The sequence below is a fragment of the Patagioenas fasciata genome, chromosome 1, assembly GCF_037038585.1.
Source record: "Patagioenas fasciata isolate bPatFas1 chromosome 1, bPatFas1.hap1, whole genome shotgun sequence".
Classification (NCBI taxonomy): domain Eukaryota; kingdom Metazoa; phylum Chordata; class Aves; order Columbiformes; family Columbidae; genus Patagioenas; species Patagioenas fasciata.
Genome location: NC_092520.1, coordinates 138,613,344 through 138,632,183, shown reverse-complemented (window position 1 = coordinate 138,632,183; position 18,840 = coordinate 138,613,344). Strand labels below are relative to the sequence as shown.

The following is an 18,840-nucleotide window of genomic DNA, read 5'->3' as shown; positions in this document are numbered from 1 at the left end:
CCACCAGCTCAACCAAGCCACCCCCAGAATAAACCCGGGCCGATCTTCCAGCATCACACAAAACTGCTGCAGCGGAAGCAAGAACACAATCAGAATCTCAGGAATCTCTTGCCTTGCAGATGAGATTGTCCCAACTCTTCCTGAAGAACCTCTAACCTAAATCACTAATCACCATCAAACTCTTCTGGTGGGTGTCCTGACAGTCAAAAGCCCGCTGCCCCCCACAAGTGTGCTCACTACACAGAGGAGGTCCACCCTGGGCAACAAATGACGCAGAAGTGTCAGATAAACATACAACACTTGGAATTTGTGGTTCTATGGAGCCTGTAAGGCAGATGAAAAGATTCAGCTCTACCTTTAATCAACCACCATCATTTTAAGTAAAATAATCGTAAAGGTATTATTGTATGTCGTTTACTTCACTAATAACAAACAGCAATTAACAACACTTTTGCTCAAATAATTTAAGCAGCACTAAGTCCTTAAAAAAAAAAAAGGCAATCTGTAAAAACAATTAGGACGCAATAACATTAACCACCTCAGAGGATGAGAAGCTGTTATATTGTAGGTAAATTAGACACGTTGGCCATTAGTGGCTGTAATGACAGTCTCATTCTTATTCTGACCACTTTATAGTTTAAGATCAAGCAGTTTACCATCTGACTGACAGACTATTTATTATTCAGCATTCGTCAGAGAGATGTTTCCACAGCAGAGAGCTTGACTACCCTCAGCCACAGATGTCTTGAAATTTAAAGGATGCAAACATCAATACCTTGCTAGTAGGCTGTGCTCAACCCCAATTGCCCAGAATTTGAGCGCTTTAAAGGAGGCTCTTGGACCAAGAGCTCTTCTAATAGCCTCAGTTGTATCTTCAGGCTTTTCAGGATCTGTCCTTCCATCTAAGAACACAGGCAGCTCTTGCACAGACACCCACGGCGCTGCTGGCAGCGGGACTCAGCGCACTCATCACGCCAGGATTACTCACAGAAGTCGTGTGCGCAGAGTCAAGGCTGAGAGCACACTTTAAACAGACTCACACTGGAGTCAAAGGCTTAGTCCTGCTCATTTAATTACTCCCACAAACTGCAAATCCATATTCAAACACAAAACCCTCCTGCACACCATCTCACAAGCACCAGGACATCCTGGGTTCTTGCATAAGCAGGAGTTCACATGGCTCAGATCTTTACACAAGGTTTCTGGCTGTACAGAGAGGAGGAGGAAGGAGCAGTGGAAACTGAGGAGTTACTGGCACTCAACTGCCAGGGTTCAACCCGAGTTACCTCCAGACATTTTCGTTGACCATGCTAAATTATTTACTGAAGTTGTCTTTGATCTGGGTACAGAAGGCAAAGGGGGAATAGCACTTCTGAGGTTTGAAAAGTATGTTTTGATCAAGTTAATTACTTAGGGACAATAATCTAGTTCAACAACGGGAGTCCAATGAGTTTATTGGAGGAGGAGGATACAAAGCCATCAGATGTTTTCTCTGCCTAGCAGAAACCTGGCTATTCTAACACCTGTATAGTACCACAAATGCCACAGTATTATACAAAGCAGTAATATGCTAGTTTGCACTTTCCCATATAGATTTTTAGCACAGATAAATTAAAATATACTCTTTGAAACTGAGTAGAACCAAAATTTTTTTGTAATCAGAATGTGGCAGGAGGGCTAGGGAGAATGGCAATTAATGTCATTCTTAACTAATAATATATCAATAATATATTAAAACTCACTCAATATTAGGATATTATGGAAAGCCATATTAGTTCAAAATCTGCACATGAAATTTCTGTGAAGCTCTATACCTCCTTCACAGTTAAAACAAAGACTCACATTTATAGGCAGTTTCCAGTAGAAACTAAAACTCGGAGCTTTTATAGTCCTCTTGCATAGAGACAGCAGGACCATAGCAAAGAGTGAGACCGTTTCTGTCACAACTACTTGAACATTATGGTATACTCACTACATAGCTTCAGTGCACATTTCCTCTATTTCTTGAAGCAGATTGATTTAAAGCTCATTGTATTTAGCACTGCACCAACTCATCAAGAGACATAGACAAGAAACAATAGCTCCTTTTATTGCAAGAGATTCTCTGCAATAGCATCTCTGAGATAATCACTATGCTTGGGGAGTGGAAAAACATATGGGCAAGTGGAATAGTTGACGAGCCATGCAGAGTTTTTGTTACTAAACCATGTGGTGGAAATGGTCTAAAATCTGTTTTTTAAACTGAAGCTGCAGCAGTATTATCAATCTTAAAGCAACATTAGATTTACAAACATGAAAACACATCAAACTCTTTCCTACATTACCTATCAGAGTAAAATCTGGATTCATCTAGCCCAAGAACGGAAATCTGTGGCACAACAGGATTAAGATGAAATAGTATCTGAGATCAACCTAGTTTCTGTATGTCATTGCTAGCTCCGTATTAGAGGGAGGACTTCTTCCAGGCCTACCAAATGAGTTATTAACATACGCTCACTTATCACCTCTCATTGCTTCTATTTCCTGCAAGCTTCAGACACTAAAGGAAGAATGTGCTTTTGAAGAACTGTAAAGTTTCTGTTATCCCAGCAGACACGATATTAGGCGATCACATGCTGGCTCTAGTTCATGGCAAATGCAAATTGAGTGGCACTCAGAAAATCTTGAAAAAAAATATCAAATAAAGTTGTACATCACTTTAAAAAATAAAATTAAAAAAAAAAAAGTCATTGGAATTTGGATCTGATTCATTCTAGCATTTACTGAAGAAAGAGGGTCTTCTCGCAAACAGTTTGATTACAAACTCACTCTGATCTTTCATTTGCTGCTCAGAGGATAGGGAGAAATCCTAGTTTCCCTACAGAAAAGGGAGGGAAATTGGCCTCTCTTACAGTTGTCCGTATTTTACCCAGACATGTGAGAAATTTTCAAGGGGATGCAAATCTCCACTGCAGACACTTTTAAGCCAGGGTCATTCAAAAAGTCCTCCCTGCTGCAGGGACCTCGTTCTCCACCGCTATCAGATGTGGCACCCTGACTGCAACATTCCTCCTCTCCTGCGCAGCTGGGGAAGGTGAAAAGGGCTTCAAGGATTATCGCCATTTCTCAGCCACGTCAAAAGAACAGAAGAGAAAAAAGATGCCTTTTCACGTGGTTTCTATAATAAACCGCAGGGAGTCAAGGACCAGCGCGGATCTTTCAAAGTGTTCCTCGGAGCAAGGATGCTGACACGAATGAGCATCCATGCAAACCTTCCCCTACGCATGCCAAGGAGATCCACAAGCTCAGCTGTCTGTGGCAGCAGGCAGGTAGTCACGATCAATAAGCGAAGGGAGGCTCCGAGTCCCTGGCTTTGTTAGCAGCCAGAGGGGCTGCCGGTGCAGCTATTACCCAGCCAGCGAGAAGCATCCTATTGTGCAGGCAACACAGCAAGCCTCAGAAATCTCAGCCCTCCTAGGAAAGGCATCCAAGATCGGCTTATTGCCCTGCAAGGAGAAATAAGCCTCAATACCCCGCGCCGAGCCCCTTCTCCTCTACGCAGCAAATACAGCCACCCCAAAAAAAGTTTTGCTGGGCAAGAGGGGCCCTACCTGCCCCTCGCCCGCTGGGAGAAAACAAAGGGTTGGGTAAGAAAAAATAAAGTTCGGGGCTTGGCGGGGTGAGGAAGGCGCCCGGCTGTCCGCTGCTTCGTGCGCCTGCCCGTCCCCGGCTGCCCTTGGACCGCGCACGGCGCTACCTGAACAGGGTGACCGCAGTCTGGTTCCTCCTCCACGCCTTGCCCTGCTGCAGCAGCACTCCCTGCACGATCTCCTTCTCGTCGGGCAGCCGGTAGACGGGGAAGATGTAGAGCCAGCAGAGGACGAAAACTCCCAGGGCACTGGCCCCCACGGGCAGGCGAGTGCGCGGCCACTTCCACGCCAGCCCCGCCATCCTCCTCCCGCAGCGCTGCCGCGGCGCCGGGCCACGCTCCGGCATCAGGCCCGCACCATGCGGCGCCCGCGGGCGGGGGACCCCCGCTTTAGCCCCGCCGCCGCCCGCGCCCTGAGCCCGGCGGCCCTAAACCCGCCGTCCGCCGCCCGCCGCCATCGCCGCCCAGCCGGCCGGGGGGCAGCCGGCCCCCGCGGGCGTCGGGTCTCCTGCCGGGGCTGCTGCCGCCGCTGCGCCGCAGCTGGCTCCTCACTCGGCGCTGGCGGCTGCCGCCCTTCCTCACAGTCATTTGGTCCCTCGCTTTCCCCACCAGACGATGCTCCGCCGCTCCCCGCCCTCCCTCCGCCTCCCGCCGAGCCCCCTCGCTCGCTCGCTCGCTCTCGTCGCCGCGCTGCGGACGGCCCCAGTAAATTTCCACCCCGCCCCGGGCCGCGGGGTGCCTCAGCCCCCGCCGCCCGCCCCCCCAGCTGCCGGGGAAGGGAGAGGAACGGCGGCTGGAGGGCCGGCTGCTGCGGGGCTCCACTCCGCCGGTGCGGCCCCGCGCCCCCGCCTCTCCCGCTTCCCCCGCGGGCACTGGTCGAGCCGGAGCGGAGAGAAGGAGGAACGTCCTGGCCCGAGCTCGCCCCTGCGGGCAGCGCCGCCAGCAGCCACCCCCCCAGCCCCTCGCTGTCTCCCCAGGCAGCCTCGTCCCCGGCGGCGGCCACGCCGCTCTCCAGCGCGCCCTGGCGGACATCGTCCCCGGGCCAGGGGCGGTGGCGGCGGCGGCGACCCCGCCCCCGCCCGTCCTCCAACTCAGCACTGTCCCCACTCCGCATTGTCCTCACTCCGCGTGACCCTGCGAGACGTGGGGGAACCCTTCGCACCTGGCGGTCCGCCGCGATCAGCCCGGTGTTCAGCCCAGGAGCCTGGGAGCCGGGATCACCATGCTCACCTGGTCAAAGTACATCCTACGAAGGCTTTTTTTTGATAATTTATCAAACCGGATGGTATGGTAAATCTTAAAGAAAAGCGTGCTGCATCCAGCAGCACACTTACCAAAGTAGCAGCTGTATGTCAGTGTGTACCGACTCGTGTGGTTGGGTGTTGGAAGGAAACACACTGGAGATTGTACCCTCAGGTGGGACACAGGCAGTTGCTGGATCACCCCAGTGCGGCTGTGGTTGTTGCTGAAATACCCAATGTGTGTGGGGAAGAGTGGGCAGAAAGGCTGCCCACAAGCCAAGAAACAGCAGGGACAGCCTTGCACACCTGTGGCAGCTTGGGTTTTCCACTGGGAACCCACCCCCTGCCCCACAGGATGAGGCTGCCACATGGATGGCCCTCAGCCCTCCTAAATCAGCAGAGAGAGTGTGATCATTTCATGCCAACGGAGTGACTCCAGCACTAGAAAGCACCTCTCTGCAGTAATCAGGTAGGCCGAAACACGGGAGACATGTTCACCATTGTCAGCAATGACCCTGGAGGTACACCCTGTTTTCAGAGCCCAGCCTCTAGACCCTGGCTGTTGCACACAAAGCAAATTCAGCCCTGGCTGGTACCGTCACTTTGTGTTCACCATTTCCAGACTCACCTATTAGACCCACTGAGAAACAGTGGGGACTCCCACATAACCCTAGGAAGAGTTTTGGATGAGTTAGCAGCCAGGTGCTTTCTGACTTTCAGGAGCACGCAGAGACTTGGCTACTTTGGGCACTTTCATGCTTGAGTGGTAACTGAGGGGATGGCTTTGAGAGCTTTAAACTTGGGAAACGCAAGGTTGCAAGGAGACATTGACAGCCTTGCAAATCAACGATTAGCCTCTGCCTGACTCAAGGTATCTCAGCACAGCACATCTTGCAGAGAGGTGTTGACCATGCCGGGTGATGGGGAGGGAAGTATTACTGAGCTCATCTGCTAAAACAGTGAGAAACACAGTGAGGAAAGGCTGCCGTTAGGTACCTAGCAAAGGGCGCAAAAGAAAAATCTGTAGGTTAAAACTCTCACCATAGCAATAAGAGATTCTGCCAAGCAACTTCTGTGTTTGAAAATTGACAACCCCAAATTTCACAGCTTTTCCTGCAAATGTCCAGAACCTTCCCCTGGACTAACAATTGAAAGAAGCTTTGAAAAAATTTTAGGTGAAGGAAGAAAAGCAATAAGAAAGTTTGACACAGTTAGTTTAGTATGTCCTGACCATAAGGTAGCAATAAAGTAATCGTAAATACTAGCTAGCTCTTTATACAGCATTTTCAGCTAGACATCCTACATACTACTTATTTTTCAGTAAAAAATAAACTTGGAACTCTCAAGGCATTTTCAGTGCTTGAGAGAGGGAAAAACTCTTTCATAGTGTGGTGCTGTGTAGAAATATACACTGACAAAAAGAATATTAACGTGATGATGCCTAATGAACACAAAAATGCCAGAAACTTGTAATTGCATAAGAAATACTGTTTTCGTTCCTATCTGATATGCTAGAGCTGTCTAGAGCATTAGAGCTGTTTTCTCTGGACAAAATGATAAAAAAAAAATTGAGCAAGGCATTTCAGCCAGCCTCTGACAAAATCAAAATATTTTGAGTGGGATAAATATTTTCATTTTGGTAAGGAAGCTATCTACCAACAGTAAAATAAATCAAAACCTATTCAGTCACCTCTATTAAAAACAAACATAACCTTTCAGTCTCTGGAGACTAATTCAAAACATAGTTAGCTAAACTCATAAAAAGTAAAAAAACCAAAAAAACATAATTGAAATGTGCAAAACTGTATCCCAAAAAAAATTTCTGCCTCTTTGCTCACCTTTAGCTGAGAGGAGAGACAAACCAGAGGTTCGATGTTGCTTGGGAAACCAGAAAGTGGAAAAGAACAGAGAAAGTAGGAATGACTGTTATTCTTTCACTGTCCAAACTGCTTGTGATTGAGCAAGTTGAAATAAAACTGATACACTTATTTGTTAATTTCTTTAGTAACACAATCCCTACCAAAGCAACATGGAGAGAGATTATTTCTTTAATAAAGGTCTTTTACTCTTGAGCAAGACACAAGATTTTGTGATATTTTTTATTTTTGACCCTCAGAGATATTTCTAAGCCTTGTCTCTTCCTTTTCTGAATATATGTCAGCATGTCTGTTCACTGAATTTCTAACATCCATGGTCTGTCCACTGCCATGGCAGTAACTCCACCACTTTGTCCTGCCTGCCACCCACAAGGAGATGGGTGGATCAAGACAGAGATGAGGCAGAGCTTGTTGTGTCGCCACTGCCTTGTGATGGCGAACTGAAAATGCCTGGTCTCATTCTGCTCTCATACATGTGGACGTTAAACGTACACCAGAGCAAGTTCTATAGTCAAACTTGTTTCTAGGCAGCGTTATCAGTCTCTGGTTTTTCTATCTGTCAGTGAGCCCTGAAGAGAAGTGCACTGATGCTTTTTGCTGAGGATAACAGTTCCAGGTGTAGAATAAGTGGAAGGTAAGAATAAACTGCCAAAAATGAACCTTGCTTACAAGCAAATACTCCTAAGTACTCCAATGACAATTTGCAATCACTGAGAAGATGTAGATGTGTAGTGAAACAATCCATGTCTTCAAATCGAAGCAGAAAATTGAAATTCAGGTATGATTCTTCTCTGTCATACTCCATTTTAATGAGAATTGAGTGGTGAGATTTGACCTCACCTCCATGACTTTGGTCCCAAGTAAGATCCCCAGCCAGAAAGGCTAGCTATTGTGATCATAGTTGCATAGTTCATATGCAGCCCTTCTACAGAGGATAAAAAAAAAAAACAAAAAAAAACCAAAAAAAAACAACAACAAAAAACCAAACCAAACAAAAAAAAAAAACCAAAAAAACAAAACAGACAAAAGAAAGAGAGAAGAGGAAGAAAAAAAAAAAGACAGGTGCCTTTAAAAAGCAAAACAGAGAAAAGCAATGAGCAAGAACACAGCATAATATAGTATCATAGAATCATTTTGGTTGGAAAAGACATTTAAGATCATGAAGTCCAACTGCTAGCTCAACACTGCCAAGTGTACCTCTAAACCATGTCCCCAAGAACCTCATCTACACAGCTTCTAAACACATCCAGGTATGGTGACTCCACCACTTCCCTGGGCAGTCTGTTCAAATGCCTGACAACCCTTTCCGTGAAGAAATTTTTCCTAATATCCAATCTGAACATCCCATAGCACAACTTGAAGCTGTTTCCTCTCATCCTGTCATTTGTTATTTGGCAGAAGGGACCAACGCCCTACATGCTACAACCTCCTTTCAGGTAGTTGTAAGTTGTAGAGAGCAATGAGGTCTCCCCTCAGCCTCCTTTTCTCCAGGCTGAACTGCCCCAGTTCCCTCAGCTGCTTCTCATCAGACTTGTGCTCCAGACCCCTCACCAGCTTTGTTGCCCAAAACGGAACACAGGATTCAAGGTGCAGCCTCACCAGTGCTGAGTACATGGGAACAATCACTTCCCCGGTCCTGCTGGTCACACTATTCTTGATGCATGCCAGGATGCTGTTGGCCACCTGGGCACACTGCAGATCCCTCTGTAGAGCCCTCCTACCCTCAGGCAGATCAACATGCCCACCCCACTTGCTGTCATCTGCAAACTTACTGAGGGTGCACTCAATCCCATTATCCAGATCATTGATGAAGAGATGAAACAGAACTGGCCCAAATATTGAGCCCTGGGGCCTCACCCTTCCTGCCTGGCCCCTCCCCTGTGGCCCTGTCCCACCATCCTGGCCCATCTCCCATGGTCTGTGCTGTGCTCTGCTCCTTCCTGCCACCACTGGGGCTCAGGAAGCTCTGCGGGGGACAGCAGGGTGAAGATCTCTTCCAAGGGTTAAAAAGTAGCACCTCCTCTTTCCCTTACCCCCAAACCAAAAAGCACAGGAAGACCTGGAAGATGTGCTAGGGGACATTTAGGATGGACATTAGGAGAAGGTTCTTCACCCAGAGGGTGTTGGAGCACTGGAACAGGCTCCCCAGGGAGGTGTCACGGCCCCAAGCCTGACAGTGTTCAAGAAGAGACTGGACAACACCCTCAGACACATGGTGTGAACTGTGGGGTTGTCCTGTGCAGGGACAGGAGTTGGACTCGATGATCCTTGTGGGTCCTTTCCAACTCAGGACATTCTATGATTCAGTGAGCTGAGCTGCATCCTTCCAAAACTCCAGTTTTTGCCTGCTTTCATGTAGAGAATCCTGTACTCCTACACGCATCCTTTGCTACTGTGCCTCTGCTCCCTTTAAAGCCCTTTCACTTCCAAAATAACAGGGCTTTTCCCCTCCAGCATCCCATTCACTTTCCACTCCACAAAATTTAGCAAAGGAGTTGCGTTGGAATCAGCTTTCAGGCTACAACGTCCTTTCAGTTGGTGAAGATGTTATCATGCCCTATACAAGGTAAATCTGTTATCTTCCAAATGCGCTCGGTTACCACCTAACCAAAATACCTTGCTTTATGCTGTGCCCTCAGTTCTGCAAGTATTTCATACTCCATTAGTAGAGCCCATGTGAAGGGTGGATTTGTTTTCTAAAGGAAAAGGGAGATGAAAGAAAACCCCAATTGCTGTTTAGAGTCTGATGGCAGCCCTTGTTCCCCACCGCTATAAATACTCAGTACTCCTTTGGAATGTGTTTTGACTGAATGTACAACAGCAAAATGTTCAAAAATCATTGCCTGCCTGAGCTATTATTTTAGGTCAGCTTTTGTGTGGTGTTGCCTTTGAACAGGCTGATTTCTATGCATTCTTCCCATTGACACAGTTTGAAAAACTGGCATCTGAATCTCACCCCATAAGACTAACACAAACAGTGTGAATGCTTTTATGAATGGGTGCACAGTTGCCCAAACAAAGACCTGTTGGCAAATTCCCATAATGTTTCTCCCTATCAGGATTTACTCTGCAGCTCTGTTAAAACCACCAACAAATGTGTGTTTTCGCTGATAAAGCATTTTAAGCCCCTGATATGACAGACAGTTTTATATAATCCTATTGGAGGGGGAGAATTGTAACTACAATATTGAATTAATATTCCTGTAAAGGCATGGTGTCCAAAAGCTAATCTGTTTTTACCTGGCTGTATCAGCCTTCGGAAAAGTATTACAAATTTTGCCACATTTTTTTCCCTCAGTTGTCATGCTGTGATAATATCATTACTGTGACAACATCTACAGTCATCCTTTCAGCTGCAGAGAGGAGCCAGAATGCACAAGAAGCATAAAATGGGAGAAAAGAATCTTGCTGATGAAAGACAGAGTTCATTCTCTAGAACAGAGAACCTCTTTTATGAGCAGTGTTGAAAGGACTTTCAAAACATCTTTTTATGCAAACAGTGATGTTAGCTGGTAACAAGGTGGAACAAGAATGAGTGAAAACATGCAGGAGTAAGTAAGATGGAACTTATGAAGCCATTAGCCACAGGCACTTTGCTTTTTGGTTTTGCATGGAAAGTTTTTCTCATCAAATGGAGGAGCACAGGCAATTTTTGACAACTTTGCCATCACTGCTGTACATCATTACAGCATCTCTAGGAAAGACAGAAATACCCAACTTCTGTTCTACAGCGCTGGCTTCAGGATACATCTTTAGCATGTTTTAATATATGTAAAAGTGCCTATGAAAGACATGGATGGGCAGGAGCACCAGTACGGTGAAGATAAGGCAGCACAGTGAAATTCTGGGTGAAATTCCTGCCAGGTGCACTACATGAAGTTCCCTTTCAAAATTTATACATATCTATTCACAGTGCACATCCAGATCTTCCTTTTATATCCATAATACAGATACTCAGGCAACTGGCATAGTTTTATCTAATAGAGGTAGATGCATCCATAAACCACAGTAAGTTTATTGCAGTTCATAAAGGGTTTGACCTTCAGCACAATTGGGTCCAATAGGTCTGGACTGTTGTAGCAAAGGGAAAGAAATCTGTTTCCAGCTCAGACTATTGCAACAGTTACTACTGAAATGCATCAGAGCCTAGAAGAAGGTCTGATTATAAGGTATATTTCCTCCAAACTGAGGAATCAATAACAAAGAATAGCTATAAAGCTCTAGAGAAAAAAAACGTATAATGCACACATGAACATATATTACTGGAAATAGATGGGTTTGGCAGCCTCTCCGAATTCTCCCATAGGGAAAACCACCTGTGAACATACTACAGTGAACCTGAACCCTTGTGCACCTCTGTGAGATGTCCTTACTAACAGGAGCAAGCTGAAGTTAAGGGATTTACTCACTAAGAGAAGGACTACTCAGAAGAGTAAGAGATTTGCTGGATTAGTATCAATTGTGTATTAGAACCGCCATGTCAAAAATATTGCGGTTGAAGGGGTCCTATTTTATCATGCATCATTTAAAAAGGAAAAAAAATGGGTATAAAAGTAACAATGGATCATGCACATACAGATGCACACAGACTTCAAGCACGCCTCTTAAACAAGCAGGCATTTCCCTTGTAGCGGAGCTCCTTTGCCTGGGGACTCAAACAGACTCTGACCTCATGTCTGACATTTGCTGAAATTTCAATCTGAGATTTCGCTTTCAGGAAGCCATCATTCATAATTTAGCATTGTTTAAGAATGCCTGTTTGTGAGAAGGTCATGTCTGATACAGAGGGGAACATAATAAATTTAGTCTCACAAGAAGTAATCCCTCTAGACTGGATGAAGCATAGGGAAGAAAAGCAAAGGAGAGGAAGAAGCTTGTTGATGTTGCCACTGTATATTTACTTCCTGTGACAAATGATCCTTAGCTCTTATTAAGGAGAAACATGAATTTGTGTGAGGCATCAGAAGTCCTCACTGCTTCAAGACTACCTGAGAATTAACAATAGAACTAGATGATGTGATTTATTCAGCTGTCCACCCTGAAAAAGGTGATGGAGAAATGCACGAAGCAAAAAAAGTGATGCAGAAACATGTCTAAAGAGAAGTTTCAGGAAGGATGGCTGCAACCCTCAAAGCCTAGACAGATGAGCATCTAAGAGGCAGCCTCACAACCACTCTGGCTGTTCGTGGCCTCCTCTGGAGAGCACTTGGACCCCAAGCATGACATCTCACTCTGAAGGGTGCAGGATCACAGGTAAAACCTGATCCAGCACCCACAGTAGAAATGGAAACCTGGCTTAAAGCAAAAGCAAGGCTTCCATGATAGGAAATGAAACAGCCTGGCTAGATGAGGCTTCAGGCGCAGAACCAGTGCAGAGTTTGTGTGTCAGGGTTCCATTTGCCAGGTCTTCCATTAGCCCATTTATCTAGAGTAAAATTTACATGCTGGCCTCAGAGTAGTTTTTCCAATTAATTGAAACATACTTATGTACAGTAGCAAGATGCACACGGTAACATTTATGCACAGGAACCAGAACACCTATAGCATTTTTAAGTAAGTCTCAGAAGTTTGGTTGTATTTTTTTTTCCAGAAGAAAGTTACCATCACCCTCAACCCCATTTAACAGTAGAAATAGAGACAGAGACCTGAAAAGATTTGACTGATGTCTGAGATAGATTTGTAAAAGAGGCTTCTTCAAGCCTAGTGGCACACATCACAGAGAAATTAAACTGTAATTCAAACTCTGGGGTGCACCAACAGCTAATATTAGTGAAGTGCTCAAAATTATTACAGATATATTTTTTTAAGGCTTCTGAAGTTATGAAGCGTCACTTCATAGAGATCCAGACAGACAATGTAAACTTTGGTTAATGGGCAAAGAATAATGAAAATTTATTCTGTTTGCTCACAAGTGATAAGGAAGATGAGAGCAAGGCTCAGCACAGAGATTGTCCACCAAAGGCCAGAGATTAATCCTGAAAAAAATTAAGTATCATTTTTTTGTGCTGGGTGACAATACAAGGTGCTAGTGAAGGAAAACAGGTATCCTGTGACTTAACAGGGTTTCCAAGGGAAGGCAGCTTCACGTAGAGGTCTGCAGGATCGCCCAAAAAGGACGGCGATGTCATTACTAAAAGCTCAAGTGATCAAGGACTTGGGAATTGTCACTAGTGCAATCTGCACGTTCCTCTGCAGCACTTCAGCTGTACTTGGCACCCTAGACCACAGCAGTTCTTTTACAGTTGACAATTAATAATGTGGTCCCGCCAGTGCTGCCCAGGTTACACGGACTCTGGACACAGAGACATCTTCAGTTTTGGAGCTCCACTGCACTTATTTTTCTCAAGTGACTTATTCAAATGTGATTCCCTTTGAAAACAATCAAAGGGCCATGCTTTCACTCTGTGTTGAGGTTAGTCCTGCAAAACATTTGAAAGCCAAAGAAATACCATCTTTCTCCCTTGAGAAGAAGCACAGGAGGTAGATCACTTTGTCTTACAAAATGTCACACTGTGATGCCTGTCATCTAGAAGGCAACTTTCAAAAGTCATTAATTGAACCAGAGGGTGGTAGGGAGTCTAATAGATAACATTAACTGGCTGGGAACATAAATATCAACAAAGCTTTATTTTCCTTTTTTCAGACACAACATACCTTTCAACTTACCTTTTCACTTTGTGGGAAGTGCAGCATGAAACAGTATCATTTATATTTTAACATTGTTGCACAAAGAATAATTTTGGGGGCTGAGCGAGGATACCAGGAAATTGTCTGTGTACCAGAAATGAAGCAAAGAACAAAACCTTTGACGTTCAATTAAGCAGTCATGTGTTAATGTGTTCCCTTACATCAAGATGACAAGTGCAATTGTACCATCATTAACATGACCTCTGCTAAACTGGAAGGGCCAAAATATAGGTTGGCATGTAAAAAACACAGTCTGGATGCCAAGCAATTCAGGTAGTGCGCTCTTGAGTGTATTCAAAAATCAATTATTAAAATAAACAAAGTCCTTACCTGCATAGTACAATGTCTTTTGTGGACTTAAAGATTCAAACAGACCTCACATCCCTGAAAAATCTTTGAAAAAAATGCACTGTGAAGTGCCACATGAAATCTTTTCCACAAATTAATTCAGAGTGGCTCTTTACACTGACTCAGCCTGAGGTACAAAAAGGAAGAGACCTGACTACCTGTAAGGTCTGCATGTTGATACTTACCATGAGTAGCTTAGAAAACTACAACAGAAAGATAAAGTGGACCGACGGAGTTAAATGAACTTTTCCCTCTTCTTCACGCTCTTCATTGCAGCAGGGCAGACACAATTGCTAAACCACCATCGGGAAGTGTATACTCATGAGATTCACAACCCAGCAGTGTCTGAAAAAGCTATGAAATGTAGGCCACTTAACCAAACTGCATGAAACCACTAAGCTTTTTGATGCCAGGACACCAGGAAGCTCTAATTGCAGTGAAAGCTAGTATTTATAGTTAGCAAAACCACAAACTGAGAACAAAAAGAAGAATCTCTCTTTCTAGAATTGTACCTTTTCAGAGGGGAAATGAAAACTAAAACATTATCTATGAATCCTTAAGTAGTAGCTGCCTGTACTCTGAAGAGTATAAAAGTGAAGGAGCCTGTGACTCCAAGTAAAGTGAGTCTCAAAACAAAGAAACATCGGTGGTTTGCAAGATGGAGGATGGATTTCCCCAAGCTGAAGCCAAATTCCCTGGATACTTCTGGGTTTGAACTGGGTTTAGATTTTACTTCTGTTTCTAGGTGATAAGTACAAAGAGGAGCTCTCCCAACTCCTGTAGTGGTTATTTGGTGGTGGTTTTGATGCTCCTGAGCTGGATGTCAGTGCAATCATCACCTACTTTCCATTTCCAAACAAGAGAGGAAAGGTATGTCAGAGAGGTTTTATTACAACATTATCAGTTGCTAGGGTGCTCTTCCCATTCCAGTGGTTGTGATTTATAGCAGCTAACACCAGAAATGGATGAAACCTGCCCTCAGAAAGGCCTGAGACAAGCTCAGGGCCTCAGCTGCTGGTCTCCAAATGGGTTCGAGTGATAGAAGGCATGTGCAGTCTGTGCACTGGCTGGAAGCTTAGAGGAGAGTTTTCTCTTACAGTCCCAGCTGTCATTAAGTCACAAAGAGGAGAAGGTCCAGAGGAGGCCACAAAGATGATCAGAGGGCTGGAACAGCTCTGCTGTGAGGACAGGCTGAGAGAGTTTGGGTTGTTCAGCCTGGAGAAGAGAAGGCTCCAGGGAGACCTTATTGCCCCTTTCAGTACTTAAAAGGGGTCTATAAGAAAGATGAGGACAGACTTTTTAGCAGGGCCTGTTGCAACAGGACAAGGGGTAATGGTTTTAAACTGAAAGTGAGGAGATAGAGGCTAGACATGAGGAAGAAATATTTTACAATGAGGGTGGTGAAACACTAGCCCAGGTTGCCCAGAGAGGTGGCAGATGCCCCATCCCTGGAGACCTTTCAGGCCAGGCTGGACGGGGCTCTGAGCTTCTTCCATGCTCGGGATCAGAGCATCCCCACACGTAGGAAGTCGAGGAAGGGAGCCAGAAGGCCTGCGTGGTTGAATAGGGATCTGTTGGGTATGCTCAAGCAGAAGAGGCGAGTTTACAGGTCATGGAAGCAGGGACTGGCCACTTGGGAGGAATATAAGGCTGCTGTTCGAGGATGCAGGAAGGCAGCTAGGGTAGCCAAGGCCTCCTTAGAATTACAGCTGGCGAGAGGGGTCAAGGACAGCAAGAAGAACTTTTTCAAATACATAGCAGATAAAACTAATACCAGAGGCAATGTAGGCCCACTGATGAATGAGGTGGGTGCCCTGGTGGCAGAAGACACAGAGAAGGCAGAATTGCTGAATGCCGCCTTTGTCTCTGTCTACTCCGCTGGAGGATGTCCTGGGGAACCCTGTACCCCTGAGACCCCGGATGAAGCCAGGTTAATGGAGGAGTTTGCTTTAGTCGATGAGGACTGGGTTAGGGAACAATTAAGTAGTCTGGACGTCCATAAATCCATGGGTCCAGATGGGATGCATCCGCGGGTGCTGAGGGAGCTGGCTGAAGTCATTGCTAGACCGCTATCCATCATTTTTGCCAAGTCTTGGGAAACGGGAGAGGTGCCCGAGGATTGGAGGAAAGCAAATGTCACTCCAGTCTTTAAAAAGGGCAAGAAGGAGGACCCGGGTAATTATAGACCGGTCAGCCTCACCTCTGTCCCTGGGAAAGTAATGGAACAGCTTATCCTTGGTGCCATCTCAAGGCACATCAGGGATAAGAGGGTCATTAGGGGCAGTCAGCATGGCTTTACCAAGGGTAAGTCATGCTTGACCAACCTCATAGCCTTTTATGAGAATGTAACAAGGTGGATGGATGATGGCAGAGCGGTGGATGTGGTCTACCTTGACTTCAGTAAAGCCTTTGACACAGTCCCTCACAGCATCCTCACAGCTAAATTGAGGAGGTGTGGTCTCGACAATAGAGTAGTGAGGTGGGTTGCAAACTGGCTTAAAGAGAGAAGCCAGAGAGTGGTGGTCAATGGTGCGGAGTCCAGTTGGAGGCCAGTATCTAGTGGAGTGCCTCAGGGGTCAGTACTGGGGCCAATATTATTCAATATATTCATTAATGATTTAGATGAGGGAATTGAGTGTACTATCAGCAAGTTTGCTGATGACACTAAGCTGGGAGGAGTGGCTGACACGCCAGAAGGCTGTGCTGCCATCCAGCGGGACCTGGACAGGCTGGATAGTTGGGCGGGGGATAATCTGATGGAATTTAACAAGGGAAAGTGTAGAGTCCTGCATCTGGGCAGGAACAATCCCAAGTTCCAGTATAGGTTGGGGCATGACCTATTAGAGAGCAGTGTAGGGGAAAGGGACCTGGGGGTCCTGGTGGACAACAGGATGACCATGAGCCAGCACTGTGCCCTTGTGGCCAGGAAGGCTAATGGCATCCTTGGGTGTATTACAAGGGGGGTGGTCAGTAGATCGAGAGAGGTTCTCCTTCCCCTCTACTCCGCCCTGGTGAGACCCCATCTTGAATATTGTGTCCAGTTCTGGGCCCCTCAGTTCAAGAAGGACAGGGAACTGCTGGAGAGGGTCCAGCGTAGGGCAACAAAGATGATTAAGGGAGTGGAGCACCTCCCTTATGAAGAAAGGCTGAGGGAGCTGGGGCTCTTTAGTTTGGAGAAGAGGAGACTGAGGGGTGACCTTATTAATGTTTATAAATATATAAAGGGTGAGTGCCATGAGGATGGAGTCAGGCTCTTCTCAGTGGCAAACAATGATAGGACAAGGGGCAATGGGATCAAGCTGGAACACAAGAGGTTCCACTTAAATTTGAGAAAGAACTTCTTCTCAGTGAGGGTAACAGAGCACTGGAACAGGCTACCCAGGGAGGTTGTGGAGTCTCCTTCCCTGGAGACATTCAAAGCCCGCCTGGACACATTCCTGTGCGACCTCACCTAGGCGTTCCTGCTCCAGCAGGGGGATTGGACTAGATGATCTTTTGAGGTCCCTTCCAATCCCAAACATACTGTGATACTGTGTGATACTGTGATCTAGTTGAAGATGTCCCTGCTCACTGCAGAGGGTTGGACTAGATCACCTTTGAAGGTTCCTTCCAACCCAAACTATTTTATGATTCTATGATTCCATGATTCTAAGTTGCATTTGGCAGTGTGGTGTGCCACTAATAGGAGAGGAAGCATTTCCAGAGGGTGTTACTACTAAGTGCAAATCTGGATACCGACCACCTCCTTCCATCTGAAAAGAAGGAGAACGTAAGAAAGGATTTTTAGTAGGAAAATGTGCTCGTGTGTTCATGATTTGTGGCAAACTGGAAAGCCTCTCTTCAGCAGCAAAAAGAAAACACAACTCTGCCCACATGTAGTTACATACTGTGGGTCCAACTGTCAAAATACTTCCCACAGCTGAAACCTGGAGGAGATACATACACGTTATTGCTGCTGAGACCTGTTATTGGAAAAAATAACTCGCTATGTTTTGTAGTTACAATAATTATAGATGTCAAGCATCTTGCAAAGTCTGCATTTTTTTTTTCTTCTGCACATTTTCAAAATCCATAAATGCTGAATAAGCAGATAATTCCTCAGATGGAAAACTGGGAGTATTGTTTGCCTGTGTTTGTAGCTTTACAAAGATAAGTTATTGGAGGTCCAAGAGGAAATGAATCATAGAATCAGCATAAGAACAGCTAAGTACAACTTCAAGTAACGTTTTACATCAGCACAGAACTGATGTAACAAAAGCTGCTCTATTCATTAATTTGGAGTGCTGATAAGGGCTACAGTCTGCCAAAATGTCAGTCCTAGGATTTAAATATAGCCTTTGCTATTCTGCCTTGAGTGCCATGCTCATCTAGATTAATTCAAGTATTGTTTATTTTCCTTCATGACACAGATGACAGGAGCAGATAGGTTGGGTCTTGGGTTCCAAGACATTATCTGCTCAAACAGCGACTGCAAATTTTGGGGTGATCAACTCAAAATATTCCCAAAGTTTCTAATTTCAGTGACTCATTTTATGATTATTCAACATGAGACATCCTTAGGAGTCAGATTTCCAGAGGGGTTAATTACTCACAACTCAAATGATTCATAGTAGCTCTAAAATACCATTCTAAAACTGTAGGAAGAGTACATTAAACCCAGAAAAACTCAGCAAGACATTTCTGAACTTACTGCCCATCAACTCCTCTAATGAAACAAGGATCTTGTAGGCCAAACTCTAGCAAGTGTATTACCTAATTGCACAAGGAACTGAAACATATTACAGCATAGAAAAAAAAATATTTGAGGAACTTGTTGAATTTAAATTAATTTTCAATCTGTCGGATTCTCTGAAGATTTTCTTTCTCCTGACTTCTACTTTGAAGAATACAGTGAGAAATCCATTTTTTTGTATGTTTATGGCTTGTCCACTAACAAGGTTCAGCTGGTTCTATTCATTTAAGAACATTCCTCTTGCTCCTTTAGGAGCACTCACGCACTGTCAAATGGCATACTAACCTATTCCCTTATCTCACTTTTCTAAGATGATAGGTATTAAAC

The 18,840-nt window shown here is 45.2% G+C and overlaps 1 protein-coding gene across 1 annotated transcript in view; it reads right to left on the bottom strand.

Annotated features, from left to right (window-relative positions):
- ST8SIA1 (ST8 alpha-N-acetyl-neuraminide alpha-2,8-sialyltransferase 1) overlaps positions 1-4,270 on the bottom strand; it is a 139,374-nt gene extending 135,104 nt beyond the window's left edge. The window contains exon 1 of the mRNA XM_065847412.2: positions 3,737-4,270. Coding sequence (XP_065703484.1) covers positions 3,737-3,975 — 239 coding nt within the window. The 5' untranslated portion in view covers positions 3,976-4,270. The remainder of the gene's footprint in view (positions 1-3,736) is intronic.
- Positions 4,271-18,840: the final 14,570 nt, after the last annotated feature.